General features: G+C 41.3%; 1 protein-coding gene across 1 annotated transcript in view; it reads left to right on the top strand.

The window, feature by feature from the left end:
• Window positions 1–15,238, top strand: part of PLP1 (proteolipid protein 1) — a 48,511-nt gene extending 33,273 nt beyond the window's left edge. Inside the window, exons 2-7 of the mRNA XM_029607368.1 lie at window positions 1,697–1,883; window positions 6,996–7,260; window positions 8,021–8,189; window positions 8,931–9,004; window positions 12,324–12,389; window positions 12,961–15,238. Of these exons, the coding sequence (XP_029463228.1) occupies window positions 1,697–1,883; window positions 6,996–7,260; window positions 8,021–8,189; window positions 8,931–9,004; window positions 12,324–12,389; window positions 12,961–13,038 (839 nt within the window). The 3' untranslated portion in view covers window positions 13,039–15,238. The remainder of the gene's footprint in view (window positions 1–1,696; window positions 1,884–6,995; window positions 7,261–8,020; window positions 8,190–8,930; window positions 9,005–12,323; window positions 12,390–12,960) is intronic.
• The last annotated feature ends 926 nt before the right edge of the window (window positions 15,239–16,164 follow it).

The raw sequence follows: 16,164 nt of genomic DNA, 5'->3' as shown, positions 1-16,164 counted from the left end.
TTTGGCTGGCACCTGGGTTTTTTGAAAAATAGTCCACCTCTTACCATTTGTCTGTGGCCTGTCTGTCTGGGTGTCTTGTTTATCTGGTCTCTCTGATCCGTCTGCCTGTATTTCTCTCTCTCTCTGGGTGTGGTGCGTCTGTTTCTCTCTGGGTCTGGACATGGGGTGTTTATGTTTGGGTTTGGTGCCTCCATGTCTTTGTGTGTATGTGTATGTGAGGTCTCTGTCTTTCTGTCTGGGTGTGAGGTATATGTTTCTATTTGTGTCTGTCTGGATGTGGGGTGATGCCTCCCTGTGCCCGTGTTTGCGCCGCTCTGCAATTTGAAGAGGAAAATGGGAGGCTGTCACTGATTAGAAGTGTGGGTGCCTGATTGATTGGCAAAAGAATTTGAACCAAGCCAGGAATTCAAGATACCCTATGTGCACACCTTGCAACCATGCCTATCCCTTCTCCTAAACTCTACAAACTTACTTCCACGAGAGCCCGTGCATTATCTATAGCCGGGCCGACCCTCTGGAATACAATGCCAGTTGACTTACGGCAAGAGGAATGCCTCAAATCTTTCAAGCGGAAGCTTAAGACCTGGCTCTTTGCTAAAGCATACACCTAATTTTTCACTCTTCCTATCCATTATATCCACCTTCCACTCTCCCCTCTACTTTCCCCTTCACTGTCCCTCTCTCCCCTCCCTCTTTCCCCCTCCTACCTCTTTCCCCCGCTCCTCCCTCCTTCTCAGCTCTCCTCTCTCCTCCTCCCCTTTCTCCCTCACTAGCCTGCCTGCACTTCTTAGTCTTTATTTTCCATTGTACATATGTATATATTTGCAAACGTTGCTATAATATAATTTAATGCAAACTTTCCCATGTTATCTCCCACCCCCTTTTAATACCTTGTTCGCATGTTTTAATCGTTCAATGTAAAGCGCCATGCCTAGCGCCAGTTTATGTTACAATGTGAACCGATATGATATCCTGGATGAATGTCGGTATATAAAAATTTTAAATAATAATAATAATAATGTGTGTGTGTGTGTGTGTGTGTGTGTGTGTGTGTGTGTATCTATCTATCTACAGTACATAAACATTCCCACATGATGTAGCCCAACTTAGTGGGGCTCAGACCAGTTGCATGGATGTAAAGAAGGCAGAGGCTCAAAAAGTTGATTCATCCCTGCTCTAAATCATAGGAACAGTTCAGAGCTGAAAGTTACCAGCCCAGGGTCCTGCCGAAGATGTAGACACAAAGCGGGTCAAGGAATGTTTTATGTTTGTACACATTATAGGTATAAAATGATTTGAAAGCAAGTGCTGCTGGTTCTCTCTGTTTGTCTTGCCGTCAGGACCTGACATGCTGTGAGACCTGTAGGAATGAAGCTCTGGAAGGAAGGACAGAAGGAGAGTGCACACTTCGCTCTCCCTCTGGGTCATTTTGGCTACTGCAGCCTTACACCCCTATCCCTCTGGATAGCATCTCAGGTGGTTGAAGTTGTATGTGATAGAGGGAGGAGTCTATGCTAGTATATTCAGGCCCATTGAAAGGTCCTGTATATGTGTGATATTTACAGTCTTTCTGTCTAGCACTGTTAAAGTTGTCCATATGTGATTGGTTTGTCTGGAGCCTGAATGCCTTTGATTATGGATTAATCTTCCTAGACTGGTTGGAATTCTCTGTAATGTTTCTTTTTTCTTTTTCTAGGCTGGCTGGACTGTTGTACAAGATGTGTGTCCGGAGTACCCTTTGCCTCCGTGGTAGCTACTGTACTGTGTTTCTCAGGGGTAGCACTGTTCTGCGGCTGTGGACATGAAGCTCTCACAGGCACAGAAAGGCTGATCGAAACCTACTTCTCCAAAAATTACCAAGATTACGAGTTCCTCATGCACGTGTAAGTAAAATGAAAATTAGTTAGCCTAAGGCTCTTGTTAGGGTTTTCGAACTATATAATTTCATTGTTTACTTTCTGGTAAGTAATCAAATGTGGAATTTTATAAAATACTAAAATGAAAATATAGATTGAGAATGTACTTAGAAGAAACACAGTTAATCTCATAGAAAAGCTGCACAACATATCATTGACAATATGGGCTATTTTTACGAATGTACAGGATGCATATTTAAGTATTTGTAGTAATGGCCATGGCCCAATGGCACCCCATTTTGTCACCCCTAATTACCCTATAAAACAAACCACACAACAAATAGACAGGGTCATTTATCAAACCGTGTTAGGGCCCTAGCGCCCATGATAAATAACGCATCGCAAGATGCGTATGCAAATTTTACAATTTTTCCCAATTGGGAGGAGTTTGGGTAGAGTTAGGGCAGAGTAAATTAAAATGCGGGGCGCTTAGCATTACACACATTTTAACGCAGGAAATAACCACACCATTTTCCTGGCGTTATGTTGTGTGATATGCCTGAAAGGAGATTTGCACTAAAAATCACAAATCCTGTTTCCAGGAAAGATAGAGAGAGCACCTCTGCGTTGACACACATATGAGTCAACTATTTATACCCCTGTAGGAGGGGCAACCAGTAACTCGGGGTGAGGTTTAGGTGGTGGTCTAGTTTGATGCACTCTCTACCTAACTGCTGTCAAGCTCGGCTGAGAGTAAAATGTACAAATCTCATCTTTGTGTAACTTTCCTCACTCCAAAACACATCAAATCATCACTGATGTGTACTGTGCTGTTCGTACCTCTGACTGTGCATGTAAAAGCGCCCCCCAAAATCTAGGCCACCACCAAAACCTCACCCCGATTTACTATTTGCCTCTCCTACAGTGATATAGTTTACTTATATGAGATTTATAAAGAGGTTTGCTTTCTCTCTCTTACTAAAAAATTACCCTAACCATGACCCCTTTTTTTTAATCGCAGGTGCTATTCATGCAAAATTTATTGCAAAATGATAAATCTAGGTAAATGTTAGATAAGTAGTTTCAACTTTATTAGTCAACCTAACAGGGTAAATCTAACCTGTGTTCTTGAAGTCTGTATCCTGTATCTCCTGCCCCCACTTTTCTTGCATGGGGTTAGGTGCCATTCAGGAGTGCCAAGCTCCGGACCATGCACAGCTAGAAACCTGCCATAAATAGAGGGCCGGCAACTTTCAAACCAGCACACAGGTGCACATTTGCGCACAGGTGTCAGCACGCACCTGGGACATGACCATTTTATAAACTTTGAGCCAGATTTTAAAAGGGTTACGCGCATAAGTTATGCGCGTAACCCTTAAACCCCCCCCCCCCCCGCGCATGCTGAGCCTATCTTGCATAGGCTTCCGGCGCGTGCAAAGCCCCGGGACGCGCGTAAGTCCCGGGGCTTTCCTGGGGGGGGGGGGGGGCGTGTCGTGATACGCACATCATCGGGGGGCGTGACGCAGCCGGCACGTCATCCGGGGGCCGCACCGCGGGTGTGGCTTTGGCCTGGGGGCGTTCCGGGGGCATGGCCGCGGCCTCCGGACCAGCCCCCGGACCGGAACATGGCGCGCGGCAGCCGGCCCGGCGCGCGCAATGTTACGCCTGCCTCGAGCAGGCGTAACTTTCGCGACAGAGGTGGGGGGGGGGGTTAGATAGGGCCGGGGGGTGGGTTAGGGAGGGGAAGGTGGGGGGAAGGTGGGGGGAGGCGGAAGGAAAGTTCCCTCTGAGGCTGCTCCAATTTCGGAGCGGCCTCAGAGGGAATGGGCAACGCGCGCAGGGCTCGGCGCGCGCAAGTTGCACAAATGTGCACCCCCTTGCGTGCGCCGACCCCGGATTTTATAAGATATGCGCAGCTACGCATGTATCTTATAAAATCCAGCGTACTTTTGTTTGCCCTGGTGAGCGAACAAAAGTACGCACGCACGTAGATTTATAAAATCTACCCCTATGTGCACAAATGTGCGCATGTTATAAAATAGTCTGGCTGTGTGCACACGTGCGCCAAATGTTAAGCAGGCATGTGCCGTGTAAGTCGGGGGATTTTAAAAGTGGCGCGCACCGACGCCATTGACAGCCAAACCATTTCATCCCCAGTTCACCCAGTTAAAGAGCAGGTTGTCCAAACCCCCCTAGTTTAATAGCCTTCACTCTCCCCCGACCCTTAAATTCCCGCAGATCTGCCTATATTTCTTTATTTTATAACTTACATCTCCTCCATAGGGGGAGCTCAGCATGCTTCAGGGCCAAACGTATTTATGCACCCAGCTCTTGGCCAGGCCCCGACATGCCCAGATCCAACTCAACCTAGGTCCTGCCCCTTTCTGAAAATTTGAGAGATGTGCACGCTGCAGCAGATACCCACATATGTGGGTGGCTTTTAAAATCCACTCAGCGCATGCAAGCTCAATTTATTCGTGCATCCCATAAGAACATGCCATACTGGGTCAGTCCAAGGGTCCATCAAGCCCAGCATCCTGTTTCCAACAGTGGCCAATCCAGGCCATAAGAACCTGGCAAGTACCCAAACACCAAGAAGATCCCATGCTACTGATGCCAGTAATAGCAGAGGCCATTCCCTAAGTCAGTTTGATTAATAGCAGATAATGGACTTCTCCAAGAACTTATCCAAACCTTTTATAAACCCAGCTACATTAACTGCACTATCCACATCCTCTGGCAACAAATTCGAGAGCTTAATTGTGCATTGAGTGAAAAAGAATTTTCTCCGATTAGTTTTAAATGGGCCTCCCCCCCTTCAGCTACAGCTTATGGCCATACCATGTGTCAACCAGGCCCAACCTGCCAGATCTGGTCCAAGCCTGGGCCATTCTAAGCAAGTTAGAATTGCCATAGCCAAATCAGGCAAGCTCTTTCCCCATTTTTATCCTTCAAGCTCAAGGCCCAAGCACCCACTGCAAAATATAGCATACTTGCTGTTACATGATTAATCCCCATAATATTTTACACCCTTACCATACACCACTCTAGATTAGCTAAGCACTTAATTTCCTGCTACTGTTACAACATTGTCTACCAGTACTCTAACTACATCAGCCACACACTCTGCATACAGAATGAAATTAGTCGTAGGGCCAGGTGAGTGGGAAAGCAGAGGCAAATGAGAGAGGCAAAGCTCTGCCCTTCCTCTTTAAACCTCGCAGCTGGTCCCATCTCTTGCTTGTCACGCCTGCGGCCAGCGAATCATGGAAGACATCAGGGCTTGGCTGCAGGTGCCCATCCTCATGCGCTGCGTGGCCTGCCCGGCTCCTCCTGGAAGGGATGATGAGGCTAGGCAGTCCCGGCTGCACCCAGTCAGGAGAACAAAAAAGGGCATTATGTGGAAGAAAAAGGGTGAGGGTGTGGAAGAGGCCCCGTCCCCCACCACCCAGCGTGGGTTCAGATAGCCACCAGAAGCGAGACTCTGAACTCCAGCTGCATCGCTGCCCTCCTTTCTTCAGAGATGGTGAGTCTGAGGCATGAGGAGGAAGGGGGGGGGGGGGTGTGCGGCTAGCCACCCAAATTACAAATGTGCATGGGAGCACAGCACCACTTCTGTCTTTCTTTCCTCCAATTCCAATCGTTTCTCAAGTTTTTTTTTTTTACTGTAAAAGAGGACTATATAGTATCATTTATTATGAAATCAGTAAATTAAATATCTCTCTAAAGAATTGTCTTTTCAATGCACTTCATTTTCCATTTCTTTTGTCTCTGCCTCCACCTTACTTCATTTCCACATGCAGCACACACTCCCCTGTCTCTTTGGAGACCTGAGCAGCCCATCTGTGCCAGACTGAGCCAGAACAGTTCTGGATTTTAATTTTCTGGCCTGTAATACTCAGCTAGGAGATAATATTGGATGACTGACTTTGGAGACAGAAAGGCATGAAAGCACAGTGCAAAAAGGACCATTCTCATTAGTTACTGGATAAAGTAAGAACATACGAACATAAGAAATTGCCATTCTGGGTCAGACCAAGGGTCCATCAAGCCCAGCATCCTGTTTCCAACAGTGGCCAATCCAGGCCATAAGAACCTGGCAATTACCCAAACATTAAGAAGATCCTATGCTACTGATGCAATTAATAGCAGTGGCTATTCCTTAAGTAAACTTGATTAATAGCAGTTAATGGACTTCTCCAATAACTTATCCAATCCTTTTTTAAACCCAGCTACACTAACTGCACTAACCACATCCTCTGGCAACAAATTCCAGAGCTTAATTGTGCGTTGAGTGAAAAAGAATTTTCTCCAATTAGTCTTAAATGTGCTACTTGCTAACTTCATGGAGTGCCCCCTAGTCCTTCTATTATCCGAAAGTGTAAATAACCGATTCACGCCGACTCTTCTCCAAACTGAACAGCCCTCACCTCTTCAGCCTTTCCTCATAGGGGAGCTGTTCCATCCCCTTTATCATTTTGGTTGCCCTTCTCTGTGCCTTCTCCATCGCAACTATATCTTTTTTGAGATGCGGCAAAAAGAATTGTACATAGTATTCAAGTTGCGGTCTCACCAAGGAGCAATACAGAGGCATTATGACATTTTCTGTTTTATTAACACTTCCCTTCCTAATAATAGTTCATTTTTTATGTATTTATTTTTTCAGATTTGATCCTAAGGTGGATTACAATCCAATTTAATTGCTGTTACATCTGCATCATAAGTTGCAAATGATATTCATTACAGGGGTACTGATTTGTGAAGATAAACTCCTTTTTTGTAGAAGGCATTCATTCTGAGTTGACCCATAAAACTTGTCATAAAACCTAGTGATGATATTATTTTACAGTCATTTCTGATTTTGTGAAAAGTATAGGAATCTATCCGTTCGTGGCTTTATTTAAAACTAGTGACTTACAATTGCATACAGTATCCATGTATTATATTTATTGGTGATTCTGAAACTTTTCAGGCCATGCAAAAATTATTTTAAATAGAAAAATTGTAAACACTATTACAGCAAACCAAATATCCCATTCCCACCTAAGGGGGAGGCCTGTCCCCAGTTTGAGAACCACGGTTATATAAATGATTGCACTAATATGAGTGTCAGCGTGTCATTCTCCTTTGTCTGTTTAGGATTAATGCATTCCAGTATGTGATCTATGGGACTGCTGCCTTTTTCTTCCTGTACGGGGCCCTCCTGCTGGCGGAGGGTTTCTATACCACCACTGCTATCAAACACATCTTCGGCGATTTTAAGACCACTATCTTCGGCAAGGGCCTCACTGCTACAATCACAGGGGGCCAGACCAAGGGGAGAGGTTCCAGAGGCCACCAGCCAGTTCATTCCTTGGAGCGGTTGTGTCATTGTATAGGAAAATGGCTAGGACACCCAGACAAGGTGATTTTTTTTTTTTTTTTTAGCCCCACAATTTCCTCTTGCTCCTTTGTACTTCTAGCTCAGTTGGAATGTATATTGGGATCCTTATGCTGTGATTTCCAACTACTGGGAAACCTTTGCCCCATTTTTGTTTTTAAATTCTCTCCCATCTTCCGTTTAGTCCGGTAATTGCAATGACAGATCTCGGCCAGGGGCTACACATCAGGGCTCCTTCCAGGAGCCTGCAACCAGTAGGTGTCAAACCTGGAGGGCTGCTAATGTTGCCTTCGCAGCATCCTCAGCCCCAGCCAACCCAGGAAGTGGAAGATCTGGCCCAGGATTAAAACAGAGATCTTCCACATGGAAGTGCAGAGCACTTACCAACTGAGCCAACAGGCCAACCCAACAAGTCCTAATTAGGGTTTAAATATTATAAATAAGAGATTGCAACAAATTGCATTTTTCTATCATGATCATTTTTCTTTGATATTCTTCTAGCGCAGTAAACCGTTGTGTTTTAACACTGAGTGCCAAAGTTGCAGAAGGATAATCAAATTTGAAAAATTTCATTGATACAGTCACCTCTCAAAGGGAGCAATAACGTACAGAATGCCAATTCTGTATATTGCAGGTGGCAAATTGCTGAATCATATTGGGTGGACTTGTAATTCAGTTTTATGATTCTGTGATTTAATTTAGATCTTAGTCTCAAGTCTTGCATTTTAAGTGGATTCTCTTGCTAACATTGTCTTTTCCTGCTATATTCTTTGTAACTTTATAGTTTGTTGGTGTAACATATGCCGTGACTGTCCTGTGGATTTTGGTGTTTGCTTGCTCTGCTGTGCCTGTCTACATTTATTTCAATACCTGGACAACATGCCAGTCTATTGCCTTCCCCAGCAAGACCTCTGCCAGTATAAGTACCCTTTGTGCTGATGCCAGGATGTATGGTGAGCATTGCTCTTCCTTAGTACTATTCAGCATACATGTGGGGGTGCAGCTTGAGAATTTTTACATTTTCACTTGGAATAGCCCAAAGGTTATTGCTTTAACTTGCTGTACAGAGGATCCAGGCGCAGGGTTTCATTGGGCCAAGAGTGCAATGCATACAATATTTGCAACACTTGAGTATGGTATGAAAGAAGGCCTGATCAACTACCCATTTTTACATGTGATGATACCTTATAGTCAGTACCAAGACATAAGAAATGTTGTTCCAGAGTGAGCAGAATGCTGCCGTCAGTGGTTCTTAACCTGCGATCCACAAATAGGGGACAAGATGGGTCTTTTTAGAAGAATAAACGGCAAAACATCTAGTTCCCTTAAAAGGAAACGGTCAGCTCCACAGATTATGATGTCCCATTAACATCTGAGTTTATAGTCTTATAATATTCATAAGAGAAGAGTGTGTAAGTAAATGTGAGCTGCTTAGAGCTGTAAATCTGCAATTGTATTTGTGTGCTGGTTCATGTACATTTATCAAAGCAAGCAAGATGAAGGTTCCAGCTCTAGCCTATGGGCGATCCATGACATATGCTTAAAACATACATCCACCTGTGTCAAATGTAGAGGCCCAAGTCTTCCCCTTGGTTTAGTGAACTATCCTGAAACACTATATTTTATTAAAAATTGGAATGTTTCTTTAACATTAGATTAAGCAATTCAAATTATATAATTTTTCTTCTATATAGGTGTCCTTCCATGGAATGCTTTTCCAGGAAAGGTGTGTGGGTCGAACCTTCTATCCATTTGTAAGACAAGTGAGGTGAGGAGATGGGACAACACCACTGAACAATAAAACTTACCTTAATGTCTTCAGAACACCTAGAAATATATTGTGTGTATATATATATATATATATATATATATATATATACCGATATTCGTGGGAACATCATATCGGTTTACATATAAACCGATATGATATATAAACCAACAAAAATACATTGAACAGGGAGAGGTACAACTGGGCACCTTGTATATAATCTAAATCTATAAAGTACAATATATAGGTATATACACTGTATTTAATCTATATTTTGTTGTAATACAAGAGAAACACTCATGTCAGATAAGCAATTGTTTTTGCCGTTTACTTTTAATTGACCTTAAAGCAACAAAGAGACCTTGGGTCACTGCTAACATTTATTAGATAACTATAACTCACTAAAAAGACTCAACAGGTCTGGAGGTAATAAGGACTGTGGAATAAAACACCTTAAATATGTGACTTAAATAAATCTCTTAAGTTAGCAAGTAGCACATTTAAAATTAATTGGAGAAAATTCTTTTTCATTCAACACCCAATTAAGCTCTGGAATTTGTTGCCAGAGGATGTGGTTAGGGCAGTTAGTGTAGCTGGGTTCGAAAAAAGGTTTGGATGAATTCTTGGAGGAGTCCATTAACTGCTATTAATCAAGCTGACTTAGAGATAGATTTTCAAAACAGCGCGTGGGCGCACACACATGTACGCCCGATTTTATAACTTGCGTGCAAGTTATGGGATGGGGGATGGGGGGAGGGGTCGGTGGATGCAAGGGGGTGCACACTACTGCACCTTGTGCGCACTGATGCCGGCGGGCTTCCCCCATTCCTTCCCAGCCCGCTCCAAAATCGGAGTGCCCTGGAAGGGAACTTCCCCCTATCCTAACCTTTCCCCCCACCTCCAAAAATTTTTTATCTAACCTTTTGCTGGGATGGATGGACCCTCGGTCTGACCTGGCACGGCAATTTCTTTTGTTCTTAAATATTACCTATATTTCTTGGGCTGCATTCATCTCCTTAACTATCCTTCTTATGAAAGGAAAAAACAATTATTTTCTAGTGTCATAAATTTTAACCAATTATTTTTAAACTTGCTCTCAAAGGCTGTAAAGCCATCATTGCATACAATCAACTTGATAAACAATCCAAAGTAAGCATAACACCAGAGAATTAAGGAAAATGTGGTCTTAAATGCAATAAATTTATAAATGGGCTAATTTACAAAGTAAGTGCTAGCACTAAGTAAAGGATTCAGTTTAGAACAAAGTAGCGTAAGTTACTGGTGCACCCCAAGCAAACAGGTTACGCAGTGACATTTACCATTAGATTTGTCTCTGTCTAGCCTTCTTTGGGCTATGAATTTACCACCACTGAAAAGCAGGGGCAAATTTAGTCTCAAAGATGTTTAAAATGGAAAGGTTTTTGTTTTTTAACAAGGTTTAAGGTTTGCCCTGCAAAACTGTCCACTTGGGAAAGTTTTTATAGGCTTCTTCCTGAAAGTCAGAAAGCAAACATCTATTTTTCCATTAATATCCAGGGATAAGGCCACTGCTGGTGGCTTGCTCCTGGTTATTAGTGCATTAGGCTAGCTGATGATTATTATTATTAATATTGCCTCTGAAGTAAAGTGCCTGGATGTGAAATTTAGCAGCAAGGTGCACACCAGTACTAATTTATGCTGTGCTAGGCTGCTTTTGTAGCCAAGTTTGTCAATAAGCCCCACAGAGACACCATGTTGTTAACGCTGCGTTTTGACTCAACACGCTAGCAGAAGTCACAGATAATTTGAACAGGCAGTAGCCTCAGGATCCTGCTTAAAATGACCACTGCTGGATGTAAACATGGTTTATTTTTAACCTGACTTAAAAACTTTTTAGGGCAAGAAAAAAAACGTATGGTTTCTGCTCAGGCTTTGTGTGTTAATGTCACTCTCCTACATCATTCTTTTCCTTTGTACCACAAATAAAATAGCAAAGATGAATGGAAGAAGATATTTTGCTAATCATGGAGGAAATTGGAATTCTACAGAATAAGCCAATAAAATACCCTCATTCTTGTCTGTTAATACAAAAAAGGTTTTCACTAATCCATTTATCAAAATTTGAAGAACCATGAAATTTAATATTTCATAAACATGACCTATAGGAGTTTACAGGTTTATATACAAACTTTTTTTCAGGATTTTTTTTTTCTTTTAAAGTAACAAATAGATTCAACCAACAAGCTTGTTTATAAGCTGCTGCCTGAGGCAGAATCTCCCTGGTGTACAACTAGGGGAATTTTCAACTGTGAATACTCTAAAAGCTACAGCTAGAAACTCAGAGGATACAAAAGTGAAGAGGAACACGTAGCATAATAATCATATTTTAATCAATTTAGTGGCAAAGTAAAGAAGGTAATACTGCTACACTATTTTAGTCAATATAGATTAAATGGGTAACTTTACTGGGAAATGTAAGATTAAAGAATATTAAAATACTCGACCCAGTGATTTGCAAGGTGCAAGTGTTTTAATGGAACAACATAAGATTTGAAAGCGATAAAATTAAATGTATGTAGAATGTAACAAAATATGGACTCTCAGGGCATTTAAAATCCCTAACATACAACAAAATCAATGGTAAAGATATCACATTTTACCTGGTAAGCCATGATTTTCAGTGATGCAATTTCTCAGTATTTTCAACTATGCATATCTAAAGCACAGCTGGCCATAGTTTATGATCTCATGATTGAAACTCAGTTGACCAATACTTACATCAAATTATCAGGCCATGTATTGGTCTCTGTTCAGCAGCCCTTCTTCATGAGACATTAAACCAAAGTACCAATTTCCCTGCAGACCTTAAAATCCTATGGACTTTTTCACAAAAATAGGGCTACTACTAACCGCATTTCTCAGCTAAATGCCACAATTCCCAGTATCGTGGGCTCTGTAGTGTGCTGCCATATGACTGCAGCTTCAATCAGCTCTGGAGCGGACCCTCTTCTCAGTAGTTATAATAGTGTGTGACCACACAAAAACAAAAAAACAGCAGTGTGTTAGCCTTATTAGCACATTGATGGGTCCAACTGAATGAGCACTTGCTACCGATTACACTGTCGCCACCAGCGAGGATGGTTTCTCCAGCTCCAGACAGGAGCGCACCTGTGAGAGAATGAAACTGGATTGGGATGTGTTTGTCATTAAGAACAGTTCATTCTGCTCTGATCTTGAAAAGGCGGAAGAGGATTCTGAGGCAGAGTTCTGAGCACAGAAACATTTTTATTAAATTAGACAAGCCAGAGAAACTCAGGCCTTGTGCTTCATTTTCTTTCAGTTTCAAATGACGTTCCATCTGTTTATTGCCGCATTCGTTGGCGCCGCAGCAACACTTCTTTCACTGGTGAGTAAATTATTCTTACCTTGACATATTCTGCTCCTATAACCCAAGAGGCACTATTGGATATACTGTGAAAGAAGAGGTATGTTAGCGGGGAAGGCCATTTGCATGGTCATTATACTAGATTTTGTAAGTTTGAAGTGTTTTACAAACAAACGCTATGTTTACTTCAAAGATAATAAGAATGTACTTCTGTTTATTTCACTCGGAAACAATGAAAAACATTTCTCTTTAGATAAGCCATTTAGAAAAGTTATGAAATTAGGTCCTGATTAAGTTCAATGGAGACTATTAATTGCTATTTTTCTATATATTTCAGTTGTTTGCCTTTACAAATGAAATTAAATGCTGATAAACCTGGTATTTTTCCTACTCAGCAATACAAATTATGAATTAACATGGATAACTGAACAATTTAAGAGGATGTACGTAACAAGAGAGTTCCTATAGAATGTTTTCTGATGAGAATTGAGGATGGTTTGTTTATGGTCATTACCATCTCATGTACGATTTTATTTTTACTCTTCCTTTCTCTCTTCCCCCTTCCTTTTTGTCTCACTCAATTTTTTTACAGCTCACTTTCATGATAGCCGCCACTCACAACTTTGCTGTGCTCAAAGTCATGGGCCGAAGCGACAGTACAAAGTTCTAATCTCCAATGAGGAGCTGAGATACACACAAAAAAAACAAACAAACCCTTTTCTCTCTAACATTGGAGCTTTAACAAAAACAGCCATGACACCAAGTCTCTTCCTTTTAACTCTCCACGCCTTCATTGCCAAGTATCCCTCTTCCTTTTGGGTACAAAACTCAACGAGTTGAGTTCAGATAGATTCAGACAACGGATATTTCCCTACGTCTATGCAGAGTACTTTTCTCTCTGTGTACCTGAATAGCAATGTCACTCCGCAGCAAGATCTGCTGGGAAAGGAACTTTCCCAACCAAATATTAAGCAAAAGAAAATGGGAATTCATTCTGTTTTTTCCCAGCAGAGCTTAAGGTACCAGAGATCTTTTCTGCTTCTGGAAAGCAAAAGTCAGTGCTATTGCCCTGCTACTGTTGGGCACTCAGAGAGAGACAGACATGATGTGTTACACAGAGAGAGAAAGAACTCTGATCACCCTTGTCATCTCTCTGGAAACAAGAGGTTTTCTTTGCTATGTGAGAGAATTTGATCATATCTTCCTTTTACAAGTGAAGGGGAAAAGGGAAGGTTTCCTGTGTGTTACAGAAAAAAAGTTTTTTTTTTTTGCTTTGGACTGCTTACTGCAGTTAGGGTGAAATGGGTTAGAGCAAGGATCTTCCGGATTACGAGGAAGAGAGCACTAGCCCTAATGATCCACCAAATGGTGGTGGTGGAATCATTGCCTTTCTAATCTTCCTGATCCTGCTTAAAGCACAAGGGAGTTTGGTGTCTTTTTTTTTTTTTTACACAAAGAGGGATCTTGGCTTTATACTTTCAACAACACAGAACATAAAGTGAACCTTAGCTGTGTTTTTGTCCACTTGCTTCTCCTTAAGTACAGCTCTCCGTGACATCCCTGCAGTCTTTAAACAGTGTGGAAGAAATGGACACCAGAACTGAATAGAAAGATCATTCTAAAAAGGCTGTTACTGACTGATAGTGTAACTCCATGGGTCCCTCTTGTAGATATATGGTAACCCTTTAGTCTGTTATGTGCTGGTATTGTCATTTTTCCCTTTAACCACTTGTGTACACTGAATTCTGTTTCATCTTCAAAATGGTGCTCCTATCATTGGGTTATGTTTCCTTTAAAAGTAAATAGCCTGTAAATCTAGGATCTTGATTTGTTTCTGACTATAGTAAACATTAAATTTGACCTTCTTTATGTACGGTTTACTGGATTTGATTGGACTATACATGTTTCAATACATTGAAATACAAGTACTGGCAAACATTTCGGCCTGTAGGGCATCAAATTGGTAACGGCAGAGTTACTGTAGGCCGGAGTTTGGCTAAGTATCAAAATGATTTGAGTCTCACCATATGCACTACCATAACTTGTTTCAAATTATTTCAGAAGCTGAACACTTATTTTAAACAGCCCAGATCTGGCAGTTAATCTAAGGGGATACACAAAAAGACCAATGTGTGAAGGCAGGTATCCATCTCACTGAATCTTGTAAGCATTTGACCTAAGTTTAGATGTAATATATGAGACTAGAAAAGGGGTCAAAATATTTGGTAGGGTTAATAGGACATTTCTAGAATGATCACTTTAGATACTTGTAATTAAACTGGCTGGTTCTGTACAAACTGCCTTTATTCTGAGGGCTGCGTCAGACAAAATCCACCCTTTGCATATGAGTGGACTTAGGCAAGAATTTCACACTTTTCTTTGCATTATTCAAGAAGGGTTTAGATGAGGATTATCTTTAATATTTGGCAATTTGACCAGATAAAATGCAGCCTTTGATAAGAGGTCATCCTTTCAGTTGTTAACCACTTCTAGAAAAAGTTTAAAGAAAAACTTTTCAAAGGCAAAATAAGGAAGTTGTGGCTAAAGATTACCAAGGCTTATATTGAAAAGTGTGGATTTATTTTTTTAAGGAGCTTTCTTTAGTGAGAAACATTATAAGTCAGTAAAGGTCATTGCTAGGAAACTAGCTTCAGCAAGACCATAGACATTACAATGAGCAGATAGGTATTATAGGAAGAAGTAATACGGAGTATGTCAAAATGGATTTTTTGGTCTGTGTTCGGCAGTGGGGGAGTGAGAAACCGATCAAGATCAGGAAAACTGAAATACGCTGTCTTGTATTTTATTTTAATTGCCATTATAACAAATTACCAAACAAACTCCACTAAATTAATAAATCTGAAAATTACTTTTATTTATGATCTAGAACTCCAATTTAAAAAAAACCAGAATGTTTTGAAACGTATGAAAAATGTATTTTATGGAGTTAAAGAAACAAATACAATTAAATTTAGACAATTCTGGATCAAACTTTAGTCTGTGTGTCGTTTGATGAAAATACCCACCTTACAGGGGAAGGTAAAGAGATGGCCAGTGTACTCTGCATTGTCTTCCTATACTCAATGTATTTTGTATTGGGCATAAAAAGAACTACAGTAAATCCAGTTTGCAGTATTTGATTAAACTATTTTTATAGTCTAGTTCTTTAAAACGAAATCAAGAAAAAGCATTGGCGGGCAATATAAATGAGCAGAAGGGTGAGAACTGAAAAGAATAATGCTGTTTTGAAATCTATATATAGCTGGGGCACAATATAGGATATTTTGTCTTTGCCAAACATATACCCAAATTCTACTGATTTGGCCATCCCCTTGCCATGTGACCCTATCTTCCCAAACTGACATTTAGATGAGGGATTGAGCTCTCTAGACTTAGGGGCATCACTGTCAAGTTTTACCTTTATTTAATATCCCTCCCCCCATCCAGAACAGACTTCCTCTCTATCAGGGGCCAGACTGAAAAGATATAAAGAGGAGGAAGGTTGTGGGGGAGAGAGAGTGGCAGGAAGGGCTTAGAATCTTGTAAAGAATGAATTTCTTTGCTACAGAGCAAGGTGATCGCTGCAAGCTATATTTATTAGTGGAGCAATAAAGGCAATATCGCAGGAAGGGCCATGGAGAGTGAATCTGGCCTCGAAACTGGAGTAAAAACCAGTTGTTAAGGGAAAAATCTTGCAATGATATTTCTAAGTTCTGCAGGAAGCTGGGAGAGGAGATTGTTATTATACATTCAAAGGCTATTGAATACTGTGACAATAACATTTTAATAGCAGTTA

This window comes from Rhinatrema bivittatum, chromosome 6, assembly GCF_901001135.1.
Source record: "Rhinatrema bivittatum chromosome 6, aRhiBiv1.1, whole genome shotgun sequence".
NCBI lineage: Eukaryota > Metazoa > Chordata > Amphibia > Gymnophiona > Rhinatrematidae > Rhinatrema > Rhinatrema bivittatum.
The sequence above is the reverse complement of the archived record's forward strand: the minus strand, read 5'-3'. Positions and strand labels throughout refer to the sequence as shown.